Source organism: Oreochromis aureus, linkage group 12 (assembly GCF_013358895.1).
Source record: "Oreochromis aureus strain Israel breed Guangdong linkage group 12, ZZ_aureus, whole genome shotgun sequence".
Taxonomy (NCBI): domain Eukaryota; kingdom Metazoa; phylum Chordata; class Actinopteri; order Cichliformes; family Cichlidae; genus Oreochromis; species Oreochromis aureus.
Window position 1 is genome coordinate 34,396,833 of NC_052953.1, and position 14,099 is coordinate 34,410,931.

Genomic DNA, 14,099 nt, shown 5'->3' on the forward strand with positions numbered 1-14,099 from the left:
CTGTTCACCAGGAGTGGGATACCTTCCTTCCCAATTCGACAGACACATAGGTCCTCTACTGCTAATGTGTATGCAGAGAGACACATTTGCTGAACCATAAATTACATTTCAGTCTGCACCATTTCTCAGATCTGCTCCTTTGGCCTGAAGCTCACCTAATTTGGCTGCTCTGCTCTGGGTTTCACTCCTTTATTTGTTTGCATTAGTACTCCACACTCTTGACTCTCAGACTTTCAGAATTTCTGTACAGCTACAGCATCATCATTGCTCTCTAATCAGTATACATTACTACCAGACAGAACTATTTTATGGACTTATTTATCTTATAGTAATTAAGACTATAAGCAAGATTTAACAATGTCGTACAAGCAAATTATTTAGTCATGGGCTGTTTAGCATTTCCTGTTTACCAAACATGCATGTCTCTGGACTGTGGAAAGAAGCAAGAGTACTTGGATTAAAACCAAAGACACTTCACAGAGAAACATCCCAGCCAACCACAGGATTTGAACCAGTAAACTTCTTGTTGTAAGACACTGCTTCACCATCCCAAAACAGTGTCTCGAGAATTTTTTCAATGTATTTTCTTTTTGCTGGTCTAAAGAAACAAAACTAAACAAACAAAATTGTAATATTGAAGTATCAAGCGGTGCCAGAATCAAGATGCACAAAGCCACATCTACAGATATGATACAGCAGATGTGTCTGTCTTTCATCCAACAGAAATCTTTGTGCACACTACTCGACTTGAGAGTAAACATATGCTGCCCCATTTCAGGGCCTGTCATCTATCAAATCCCACTATGAAAGTTTTTCAGGGGCTTCTCAGTTACTGCCAGCAGAAGCTGCTTCATTCTCCAAAATAAACTCAAACAGCAAATGTCTTTGAGGGTTGGGGGAGGTAGTGAAAATCCTGTGGTGAATTCACTCTGGACAAGTCTTATTTAGGTTGGTAGCACAGGGTTTGCCAGCGACACCTTTGTAGGCCACAGCCTCTGAAGACTGTCACAACTGAAACAGGACATAGCTGGGTATAGATCCTGTGGGAGATACGGTGGTAGAATAGTTTGAATAGTTTTATATATATATATATATATATATATATACATAGGTAGATAGATATATAAGTGAAACAGTCAAGTCATTTTTTACAACATTTAGTAAAATATTTGTAACTTTTCATATTTAAATCTAAATGTTAAATGTTAAATCTAAATATTATATTTAAATCTAAATGTTAAATGTTAATTGTACGGATCAACGGAAATACCAAAATAAGAGCTTTACGAAAACCTCCGGTGCAAAAGTGTGTCGGTAGTGGTCAGATGGACGACCAACTGCCGACCAATATGACAACATGCACAATATTTTAGAGCATCTAGAAGCTTTCATACTGAAAATCAACGACTTTCCAGAGGTGCCCACTGTGTTCCTTGTGGCTTTGTCCTAAACATACTTGCTTGGTCTTTAGATTCTTTTTGTCTTTTTTGTTAGTACTTAGCTGCATCTTTGATTGTATTCATAGTAGGCACAGGTTATTGCCATTTTAGTAAGGAGAGATCATTAATAATCTATCTGCTCATCAGACTCCAATGAAACTACACAGCAGAGCTGAGTCCAACAATAGTAAGAAGTAGGGCATGACCCACTGATGTTGACTTGGATAAGAATCTCTGTCTGGCTAGGTTGAGGTTGAAATTGACACGAGGTGGGTCACATAAATGAGAGTCTAGAAGGTAAAATGACACAAGCACTGAGATGTAAAGCGAGCAGAGACCAACTCGAGAAAATGACTGGGACTGAGTGATGATGACTGTATTGAGTTTGACAGCGTGGGAGAGCAGAAGTGTTGTGAAGAACAGAATGGCAGAATTAGTGATTACAGATCTTTCCTATAACCTTACACATGAGCTTTGTTTTATCACACACATCATGGTGATGCATTAAAAATTGAAAACAAGCACATTATACTTGAGTAGTGCTTATTTAAGCTGCACAGTACTTCAGTTAATTGACTCAAAAGGAAGAAAATGGTAACTAATAAAAAAATTCAAAATACATAATTTTTTAAAAAATATATAAACAAATTAATTTGATAACTGCCTATGTAGGTTCTCGGTCATTCAGGTCATAGTAATCTTAGGAGCCTGGAAAGAAAAATCATCTGGACGTTTCCCCTCTCATCCAAGAAGCTTCTATAGTTTTAAAACCAATTGATGGCGAGTCCCAGGTATTTAAGTCCTACTGGGAGTTTTCCCTTATCAGGGTTGTTGACCCACTATTGATCATTTACCTCATCACATGAGCCAAGGTATGAAAAAGGGTGTGGGTCACTATCAGCAGAGGTTTGGGGTGAAACCATTGTGAGACCTTGCCCCACCCTACAGTATCATGTGACTTAACTGAGATCAACTGACGCAGGATGTGAGTGGGCGCTAAGGTGTGGGCCCATGGGAATGGATCTCATAACTGGATTCTAGCTGGCAGACACCCCCTCTGTTCAAACATGGTCATTCACAGTGGACATAGATGGCTTCTTTCACTCCTCTTTCAAACCATCTGTCTTCACTGTCCAAAATGTGACATTGGCATCCTGGGAAGACTGACCTTTGTCCTTTTAGATGCAGGTGTACAGCTGAGTTTTGTCCTGTCGAGGTGGCTCTTCTATGTTGTGTCACGCATTTATCAAGTGGCTGTTTGGTTTCTATATGTGAGGTTCACTATATGTAAATACGTTAAATGACATCACCTTCACATCTGTTCAGTAAATGATTATTTAGAACCAAAAGGTCTGGCTCAGCATTCAAAAGCAGCTACAGTGAGTTTAGGTGGGTTTGTCTTTCACTACAGCTATTGTGCTGCAAGTGGCACATTGACCTTTTTCGCATACACCCGGCTGAACAGAAGTGCTGCAGGGCCTGCTCCAGCTCTCTGCACACAGTGCTATCTACCGCATTACCACTGCTTTGTTTGTTTTCATCTCACAGTGCTGGTGGCATTTGGAACAGAGCGTTCTCTCTGTCTCTAACTCTTTCTCCTTTCTTTCCTGCAGCTTATTCAGACTCTGAAGAGGTTGATGAGACCCACCTCCGTTGAATTTAAGTCTCCACTAGAGCTGTCGGCACAGGGTGAGAGTAAAACACGCTCATCTGTAAACGGTTTCATTTAAGCTCTGGTAATAACTTTTTGCTGCAGATAATGCACCGATTCGACCTATGATGCAGAACCATAACGTGCACACATACTAAAAAACACATGTACAGTGCTTGTATTGATTTAATGCTACCATCCTCAGTGGTACTCTTTCTGAATGTTAATAGTGGGTATTAATCAATGCCAGGAAGCTGCTTAGCTATACAGAAAGCTCGTTAGGGAATATGAGCAAACACAGACTTGTGAACTCTTCTGAGCTTTTAACAGATACCTCATCAATCATTTCCCTGACATCTATTGATGCCACGCTAATTATTTTCCTATTAAAACATAATTATCCCAGCTGTGTTTTTTCCCATCCTCCGCTGACCCACCACACTCTGCTCCATCACCACGTTTGTCTCTTTTTCTCCACATACATAGAAAATGCAGCAGTGTGATAAAGCATGAAGCACTTTGTGTCAAAAGAAAAAAAAATGACGAGATAATCCAGTAAGCCAGAGATCATCTCATGAACCTGATGACAGTCAGAAAATGAAACTTGGCCTCCACGTTGGAGTTTATTATACACATTTTAAGGTCAACGTATGCAGTGTAGATTGCATTCTGCATATTGAATAGTTGGCTAAGTGCACATATATTGCTTTGAGCACAGTGAAGCACTCATGTTTTCTAGGTCATTGATGAAAAAATATGAATTCCATGAGGGGAGCAATTTTATCCTCTGAGAAAAGAACGTCTTATCCGTTTTACCTTCAAGAGGTCAACAGCAACTAGAGGCAACTGACGACTCAAAAAAAGGAAGAGAAGAAGAAAACCAACCTGCGGCATCATGTTCTTTACAATAGCTGCCTATTAAGCTCCACTTTTTGTGACTAGTAGACAGTCTATAGTTAGCTTTGGTCCTTGTTATGCCATTTGTTTGTTTATTGCAACCAGTTGTTTTATGTAATATATTGATCTCCCTCTGTTTCTCATAAAAAAGGACCTCATTGCCCTCAATGAAGCAGCTTTCACTTTCTATGAGCCATCTAGTGTTGGGGGTAGAGTTTGGGTTCGTGTCCAACCCTTTTATATATAATTTTCACCTATAATTTGGATTACACAAATAATAAGGCTTATAACAAAAAGACTGTAATGTAAAGGCAATGTATCGATCTTTCAATGAAAGGTAACATCTAGTTTCTGAAAAACTGCTTTTTAGCATGTGATTAAATCAAAACCCAACCCTAAAGCTACTCCTAACCTTAAACTGTTTGCTAGTGACCTGGTGGATGTTAAATATGAATGCATTCTCTTTAACTTCAAAGCACTGTTCAACTGAAAGAAAAATCAAAGTATTCAACCACATAGTCAGACCTGCAAGCAGCCAATCCAGTTCTGTGACTTACCTCCAAGTGCAGATAAGTGAATTCAACATGCTGAGTGCACTAGGGCTGCGTGACATATCAAAGGCTCATTTAAATTTTTGATTTTGCACCATGTAAAAAATGCCTCCTCCTCATCAGCGCTTCATCTCTCTAACAATAACAGCAGCAACAGCAGTGAGAGTCACGACATCAGCCTGAGCTGCTGTTGTTAGCTTTGCCAGTCAAACACACATACACACTCCCAACAGCTGCTGAGAACCACGAAACAGGACCAAAAATGTTTCTTCAGTGATGTGGAAACTCTTCGGTTTTACAAAGTCTGACATCAAACACAAACTTATCCTGTGGAAAGTTGTTAAACCTCAGTTTGAACTAAAAGTGGCAGCACAACATATCTGTTCCAACATCTAACACTACAGTACCAGTGAAATGACAGTAACGTGTCTCGTACCTTTTCATTTCCCCTCTGGTCTGATTTTTTTTTTTACATTTTCTAAATAATAATTTATATTTTTTCTAAATAGACTTGAAACCAATGTTTTCGTGAGCATTAAAATAGTCTTTCAACTCCATTTGGTTGGAACAGTGGCAGATTATACCACCACACACAGCCGATGGCCCCAACTCTGACCCATATTTTGCTTCTTCCATAATCACAGTGTTGTCAGCTAATTACAAGGCGTGTCCGTTGTTCATACGTTCACATTCATTAGGCATGTTTTCATCTACCTTTATGTGCACAACACTGTGTGGATAATCTGAGCCTAAGATGAATCACCTTTTTGAACAAATTTATGAAAAAAAACATTCATCCTATTATGAAAATTTATGTTAAACTGGCGGTGGCACTCCGTTGCAAAGTGAGTTGCAGATGCAATGCAGCCATGTGCAGGTTAAATCTCACCAAGAAATTTAGACTGGGATTAGATTCTGACTGGATGAACCATCAGCTGATGTGTGCTTATGTTGAGAGTTGCCTGGATTGCTGCTAAATATCTAGACCTACAAATACTAACATCCAATTTCAGTCATCATAAATTTCACTAATTTCATGTAGGTCTTTCTCTGACCTGTCAAGGCATGGATACAGGACTTCTGTAGGGGTTCTGTGGTATCTGGCACTGGGACTTTGGTAGCAGATGCTCTGCATCCTGGGGGTTGCATGTTGAGGCTTGTTCTGGCACATTCTATAGATGCCTGATTGGTTTGGGATGTGGGGAGTTTGCCATGCTCCTTGGACCTTCTAAACCTTTGAAAATGTCTAAATAGTTTTTCATCAACTCTCTGGGTGAAGAGGGGAAGTTAGCTACTGCTAGGGTGTATCTGATATGCCCATTGGTGTTGTTTCTGCATCATCATAATAATGTTGGTCCAGGATCAACATTGCAATTGATCAGTCATGTTGTTTGCAATATGGGGAAAAACAACGCATGCCTTGTTTATGTGAAACTCTCTTCTGGAACACATTTCAGGTGTTTCTTCATTCATTTATACAGTATAGTAAATATGTTATCAAGTTAGGTTCACTGTTAGCCAAATTTAGATTGCTCATGGTGTTTGCTAGTGACAGTTTTTAATAGGATTAGCTAATTTCATTCCTAATGCTAACTAAATGTTCAGGCCACGCCATTGGTCAGTTGCATTGTTGATCCTGGACCAAAATTATTATGATGACGGGGACATTAGATTGTGCGCTGTCCCTCAAGCCTTTGTTGGCATTCAAAAGGTGGAGGGTGGGGGTGGTGACTCAGTCTGCAGTAGTGTTTAGGTGGATGGTATGCTTCAAAGAAACATAGCTTCAATCACACCAATAAAGATGAGACTGAGCCAAATATTGAAAGCTGAAAGCACACAACCCATATATTTTCTAAAGATACAAACACAATGTAACTCATCCTCAGTTATACAGTGTGGAATTACTGTCACACAAGCCTAAACATTGTCTTATATTCAGGCCAGTATGGCCAAGGTAAATGTGAGTCAGGTAAAACCACACAGCAAATGATGCCTCCAAAACATTTTTAAGAGTTAAGAGTAATTTGCTGTTTACACACTCTCCATTTTCTAAGCGTGTTTAATCTCTCTTTGGATGGATGCCAACAGCTGCACAGGTCAGGCAGATAAACTGAAACACCTGAACACAAATGCACTCTTTGTGATGTGCTCATTATTTGAGGTGAATGACCTGCAGTGTGCACAAAAACACTTATGTGGTCCCCAGAGTAACAAATAATGTAGCAGGCAAAGGATGATGTAACATGCCTGAATTGTTGGGGTGATGTTGGATGAGTTCAGGTGATTTTGCCAGTATAGTGTGTGTGTGAGTGCATGTGTTTCTAACCAAGGCTTCTTTTTGTTTTCCTCTGGCTGCAGGCAAAGAGATGATCGAGATGTATTTTGACTTCCGCTTGTTTCGCCTGTGGAAAAGCCGCCAGCACTCCAAGCTACTGGACTACGACGACCTCTTGTGACACCACCCAGTGTTCTGTTGGCTTGTCGGCCAGTTATTGCGAGTCTGAGCCTACCTTTGTACGGTGTCAAGGCATTTGGTTAAAGTGGAGGGGCTCCTCTCCTCTCCGGAGAGGTTCCTAGACCGGCTCTGTGTGCGCAGCTGGAAGCTGGAGCAGCAGTGGAGGCAGCAGCAGTTGGGTGTGTTTTTTAAGCCCTTCTGAAGCGACAGGGTGTGGCCCTGTAGATTCAGCCGGAGGGGGGCTTTTTCTCCTGCACCTATTTTCACTTTCTGCCTCTGCCTAACCCTAGAAAAGAGAAAGAAGGGGGACAAGAGTGAGTTGGAGAAGCAAGTGACTCATCATCCTAGCCTAAATGTGTCAGAAACGCCAACTACACTTAGATTTCTGAGTACAGAGAGGCTATTAGATACAAGAGTGACAGTAGAGAACAGAAAGATCTCCCTCTGTCTGAGATTTGAGGATGTTTTTTTCTTGCCCCGCCTTTAGCCAACCTATCTGCTCTTGTTAGGAGGCTTATAAGGATGGATTTACAATTTATTTACAAAGGAATTAGAGCTTATATGTAAATAAACAAGTGCTTGCTAGAGCATTAGAGAATACATTTTCAGCATCTCTCTCCATGCTGTCATGTGATAATCTAGACATGTGATTAGTCTTATTAAGAATTAGAGTTGTCTATTTACTGCAGTCTTTTTTTAAACCTTCATATAAATGTAATAGTATTTCTTACAGACTGTTGTAATAACTCAGGTCAAATTCTTTTGTTTTCTACTAAGAATTGTACTCACCTGTACAACATACTGTAGATCAGAATCAAAGGCCTTCATACTCCACACAGAGTCATCTTCAGTGGAACATCAGGGATGAGCGGAGCTTTTCTCCATTTTCATCTCGCCTTTTGAGTCAGCTGTAGCCAAACAGACAGATGCATCCATGCATGTTTTTCATAACATTACAGCATTATGTTTTAGCCCACTGAGCCACTGCTAGCTGATTTTTCTTGAGCTATTGGTTCGTGGGCTCAAATCCTTTTGCAGTGTTTGTATTGCACATGTGCATTCAAACCCTTCTTGCATAGCTAGCCTTTAAAGAGTTTTCAGTTGGAGGCTGACATCAGACTCTTTACAGTGAGTCTAAGTTATATAGTGCATATTTAGTTCATTCCAACAGTTTTTTACATTTTTGGAGAACTTTCATTCTTTGTTTAGCTTGGACATCCAGTGGAGTGGTAGAGGCGATGCTATCCTTTGACTTATTTTTGTTTCCCCTCACCACCAGCTTGTTGTTTCCATCTCAATATACTCTTAATCTTAATCATATAACAGCAACAATGTGTCCCAAACGCTGTCTTTTCCATGCTTATTTCTAGCATTACAGTCTACTGTAAAATGTTTTGCTGTAGCAAGATTTTAAAGATGCACTGGTTTGATTTTGTATTTTGCTGCCCTACAGTTGGGGCGTTTAAGTCAGACTGTCAAATGGTTCAAGCTGAAGCAGCAGAGGCTGCGATAGCTTCATCTTCATTCTACTGATTGTTCCATTCACAAGAGCCTACATTTCCCACAATGCAACATGACTGCTTTTTTTTTCTGTAGTTCCTCCTGGAATGACAAATGTCTGAATTACTGAACTTAAACTTTGTGTGACACAAAGTTGTATGGTACTTTTTTTCTTTTCTTTCTTTCAAAAAATGTGTCATACAAGCTGAATGACATCATCTTTAGGAATATTTAGCTCCACCCAGGGGCTTAGTGTTGTGTAGATCCACAAATACAATAATGCCATATAGCTGATCATTGCACACTTACTTAAATAATAATTAAAGTTTTGGGGGACTGTGCTGTTTAGAAATACATGTACTGGTACTGAATATGAGTATTGAATATGAGTAAAAATGGACAGGATGAGTGATATTTACATTGTTTCATCTCAAGCTTGTGCTGACGTGGTCATGTCCTCTGTTATATAATCACTTTTTCCTCCCTGCTGCACCCTCAGACCTAAGCACTCAGCACAAGCTGAGAAAAAGCGCTTTGTTTCTTGTTTCTTCGGTGCAGTTTGCTCGCAGAATGAAATTTAGTGTTTGGATTTGGGATGAGTCGTGCTATTTTTAAAGTAACACAAGGTGTGTTGTTCATGATATGTTTACTAGTGTCTTATACTGTGTCTTGTCTGCATTGTAAACATAGTTCACTGCTTATTTTTCCACAAATTCCAAGCTTTGTTGCAGCTTCTTGGGCCATCCATGTCAGCTGACCTGGAATTAGTTTTCATGAAGCAGTCTTGATAGGTACAAAATTACAAAAGCCCTCTGAAATCTATTTTATTTACTACATTTAACTACCAAACAGCTTAAAATTTGCCCCTCCTATTTATCTGTTATTGCGAGAGTTTTTGTGTTCATGGGACTGAAATCTCAAATTTAGAATAGTGGGTCATAATTATCAGTGGTATTATATAAGCTGCTGAGATAAGGTCTCTGACATGTTTGACTGAATGCAGTCTTCTTCCACATATACCTGTTACCATGACATTTGCTGTGATTGCTGTCTCAAATCACATACTTCTATATTTACACTCATTAATTTGAGTTCGACATTGTGTTCACAATATCAAGTTCTGCTCCACAAAGTGCTGCTTGAGTACCTAGAAATGTGGAACATTTCTCAACTCAAGGGTCACTGTTAGCTAGCAGACAGACTGATAGCTAACTGGTAGTCCTTCCATAACAGAATTTTTTTATTTATTTTTTTTAAGGGTAGATTTTTTTTCTTCAGGCACTGAAACTAGCTTTGTTAAATTGTTTTGCATATTGCAAATGCCATTAATGGTGAGTGCATAACTGGTCAGCTTTGATTTGAAACAAGCCTACGTGGTAAATCCATTTACATACATAAAGTGTACATAAAGCACTAAATGAAAAAGTATTTGAATTGAGACACACTCAATCAGGGATACAATGCTGCTACATACTCTTTTATTCCACAAAGCATGTATCACCCGATCTCTGTCACAAGCTGTGTGATAATTTGGTGTAATCAAAGGAAAAACGAAGACCTTGCTAGTTCCATGGCTGCTCCTGGTTTGCACCGTTAAGTCATGCAGCATACTGTCTCACATGGCATCTGGGTCTTCGAATTACCTCAAATGGAGAGAGAAACAGGGATTTATTTGTTAGGGAATATTTAATGATATTTTCTCTACTGCTACTTTTTTAATTTTCATAAATGTTATGCTCAGTAGAAAATATTGTACATTTTCACTTCATGTCAGTTAGTTTGTGTTTTCTTTTTTTGTTTGGTGTTGATGGATTATGTGTAAGGACTTCATTATACTTTCCATGTGAGTGAGTCTATTAGGTTCAGGTAGAGCTGGGCGATAAAACGATAACGATATGTATTGCGAAATAACTTTTTCTCGATAGAAAAATTAAACTATTGCGATAGGCCTCATCTCTCTTGTCCTCTTAAAAAAAAAAGAACAGCCAATCCAAATTAAGTAGCGCAGAGCCGAACCAATCACAGCCGCAGAGTCACGTCACGTGACTTGTTACGTACAGCACAAGCGCCAAGGCGCACATGTGTATTTGTTTTTGCAGCCGTGCAGCCCGGGTAATGAAGGAAATGAGTTTGCCGACTAGAGAAAAATCAACCGAGAGCGTGAGCGAAGGTTACCGAAGAAAAAACAGATGATGGCTCCAATGCCGGAGAGCTTGTCGAACGGAAGGGCCATAGAAGTTCCGTAGTGTGAAGGTATTTCAGCTGTTTCAAGTCTGACAAAAAACAGAGTAGCGCGCACTGTAAATTGTGCCGAAAGCAAGTCTGGAAATACAATAAAGCGGTGCATGCTCAATCTCTGACTGAAAGCGCTAATTCGTCATTTGGCTTTTGTCAGACTAAAGTAACTGTTAAAACTGTTTGAAAAGCTAAGCAATACAACAAGGAGAGATTGAGAATTTCCTTTTAGTTCTCAGTTTATTTGATATTGACAAAAGTTAGTCAATTTTGTCTGTTCTTCTGTAAAACAACCTAAGATTTATTTTTAGAATTAATATTTTGTTTCTAAGTGGAATTGACAATTTAGTAGTCTGTTTGTTTGTTCTATTTTGAAACTTAAACGCTTTAGCGGCTGCCTTTTGTGTAGTTTGCAATATTTGCCTTTATTTATCTGAAACTGAAGTCTCATGTTCCTTAAGTACATCTACCCTGTTGAACTTATTATGGGAAATAAATATTTAAATCAAAACAAGCTGCTGATTATTTCACATTTTACTTGTGAGCAACGGCACATTTAAATCTTACAAATGTAGTTATTTGGCTTATATCGTGATATATATCGTTATCGCCTGAAATGAAAAAAACATATCGTGATATGAAAAAATCTTATATCGCCCAGCTCTAGGTTCAGGTTAGGTCTAAATGTTTTTGTCATGAGACAGTGAGCCAGTCTATGCAGATGTCTGCATGCCTGGCTCTTTATTGACTGTGGACACTGGAGATTTTATATTACTGGACAACAACCAGGTGGCAGACTTCAAGCGACCATAGTGCAACCATATAACAACCACCTGGTTATTGGCAACCCATCTAGGGCGGAGCTTAGCGGTAGGGTTTGCGTTAATGTCCACCCTGTTTGATAGAATTTTCTTATTTGGAATATTCAAATGGAAAAGCTTTAAACAGAAAAAAATGTGCCTAAAACAATACCCAACCCTAAACCACCCCCAGGTGTGTCAGCGAAGATATGATGTTTATTAAGAGGTCAGTTTTAAGTGACCTCTAGTTTGAGTGCTGGCCTTAACTGCAACTTTTTAGAAGCAGTGCCAGTTGTTAACATTAATGCACAATATTGAGTGCTGAGTGTGTTAGTGCTGTGGAAATGTACATTATGCTAAACTGGTCATCTGTTCTAGAACAGGTAATCCCTCTCCTCCTTTGTTATTCAATCAGCCTTTCATTGTGTTTGCTGATCAAACTGCCAACTGTTACTTCAAACAGGAGGCGGCTGTTCAGTATTTAAATTGTAGTAGTATTCTACAGCTGTTGTGTACAGTCTGGCTAGTTTTGCCTGTTCACCGTGTTTACATCAGTGTCAAAGTTAGTTGAGGTTGGTGTAAGTTAGTGTAACTCTCAGGCATTCATACAACTTTCAATGTTTCTTTTCCCTTTGTTCAGGCTTTATGAGCGCTTTGGACTTATCATGTGAGGTCGTGCCTGTCCTTTGTGCCCAGTGATCTCTTTGCTTAAAGGTGGTTCTGATCTTAAAAATCGTTGTACATTCATGACTTTCCTTCATGATGATATGTATTCGTTTAAAGATCAAATACTTTCCCAGTTTGTATTCTGTAGCAGTAATCTGTGTAAGAATATTTCTGTATTGGTATTTCAATTTGTGTATTTGTATGTACAAGAGCATTGCTGGAGGTATTGTACGAGACTGTGATATCTTTGGATTTTAATGACTGTCTTACAATTCTGTGGACAGAAACAGACACTGCAGTGCGTGCAGTGTGCTCGCTGCTCGGCTCCCTTATATTCTGCAGCAGTTTAGCGCAGCCCCAGTTCTGCTCATACAACACTCTTCTTTCTCCTCTGCTGCAAGTTTAAGTAAAGGCCAAACCTCAGAGCCTAATTACACACCTCTCTTCGACACTTGTTACCACATCTTAAGTCGAGGTGTTTAATTGTGCTCTTATACTCAAAACTGGCACAAGTTTGATGGATTTCTAATGAGTTTTCTAATAACAAAGAAAACAGAGACTGTACTGGAGATTCATTATCTGCTGTCAAGCCCACAACATTTTCCCTGTGGCTCTGATCAGATAAAACACTTAGCTCTCCTGCTGAAACATAACGCATTAGTGGTAACATGAAGGAAAAGCCCAACCAGGTTAAAACAACTGGCAGACTTTGTAGACTGGAGCAGTTTTGAGTCACACTGAAGCATTTCATTCCCATGGCAAAGTCAGGTAATGTGGGACATCAGACATAAGAGATCAGATCTTTGAATACTACCAAACAGAATTTTACAATGCTGCTACAAAAATCTTTCACATGAAACAATTAGGTGGATTGATTTGAACTTACTAGGATGGGATGAGCAAAGATTTTTTTTAAAAGATAATTGTTCCCCGAACTTGCACTGTAAGCTTTGGCACCTTAACTACAGAAGACTGAAAGGGAAAAATGATAGTTATAGTATATTATATAATTTTGAGAAATATTTGCTTTGAGGAGAATTGTTTTAAGAACCAGAGTGACTCTTCCATGCATTAAGTAAATTGGGTCAAAAAGGTTAGACTACAATAGCCGTAAAACCACGAGTTATTCTACTGCTTGCCAGAATGGCAGGTTAGATATTTCTGGCACTTTTAGTGCAGTGACTACATATCAGCCACAGTTATCTTGAACTGGCCATTGTTACATACACAGACTGCACTAACTCCAGTATCACAGAATCACACAATGAAAGTCAATAATTATGCTTTGTGATTGGAGTAGTAATTGCCTTTAATTTTTTTATGAAATGAAGGCATAATCAATTTTCTTTCTCAATTGTCTCAGTAGCCGCCCCATTCAGAAACAAAGCATACATTATTTCATTAACAATGTTATTGATCAGCAATATTGACCAGTGTAGCTTTAAGATAAAAAGTAAACACCTGTACATATTGGCAGTGGAGAAAGCAGAAAACGTCATATGTTTTTTTAAAGGAGTCGAGCAGCGACTGCCTTGGCAAACTTCGGTGTGGGAAGCTTTGACAAAACTCGGGCAGTAAAACATGACTCATATCTGGGATGTTAAGCCTCTTCTAATGAGGTCAGGTATTCATATACGTGCAGATGTATTTCAGGGGGAAATGACCACACGCAGTTTGACTTGTCGTGATGGTTCACCGAAGCAGCCATTTCCATTTCTTGAGAGGATAATTACATAAATCAAGAGCTTGAGCTTTGCCTCCTCTTATGTTATTTTCCACGTGAAACTGTGTGTCATATTGACAATAGCAAAGATCGCTCAAATTATTATTAAGCATTGTTGTGCCCTCCCTGCTGCTTTGTTCCAGTTTCAGTGAAGATTTCCAAGGCTCAGTTGGGAATGAGTG

The 14,099-nt window shown here is 39.2% G+C and overlaps 1 protein-coding gene across 3 annotated transcripts in view; it reads left to right on the top strand.

The window, feature by feature from the left end:
• LOC116316365 (NMDA receptor synaptonuclear signaling and neuronal migration factor-like) overlaps positions 1-10,462 on the top strand; it is a 65,385-nt gene extending 54,923 nt beyond the window's left edge. For all 3 annotated transcript variants that reach the window (XM_039621137.1, XM_031734923.2, XM_039621138.1), the window contains 2 exons: positions 3,053-3,128; positions 6,897-10,462. In XM_039621137.1, coding sequence (XP_039477071.1) covers positions 3,053-3,128; positions 6,897-6,994 — 174 coding nt within the window. In that variant the 3' untranslated portion in view covers positions 6,995-10,462. The remainder of the gene's footprint in view (positions 1-3,052; positions 3,129-6,896) is intronic.
• Positions 10,463-14,099: the final 3,637 nt, after the last annotated feature.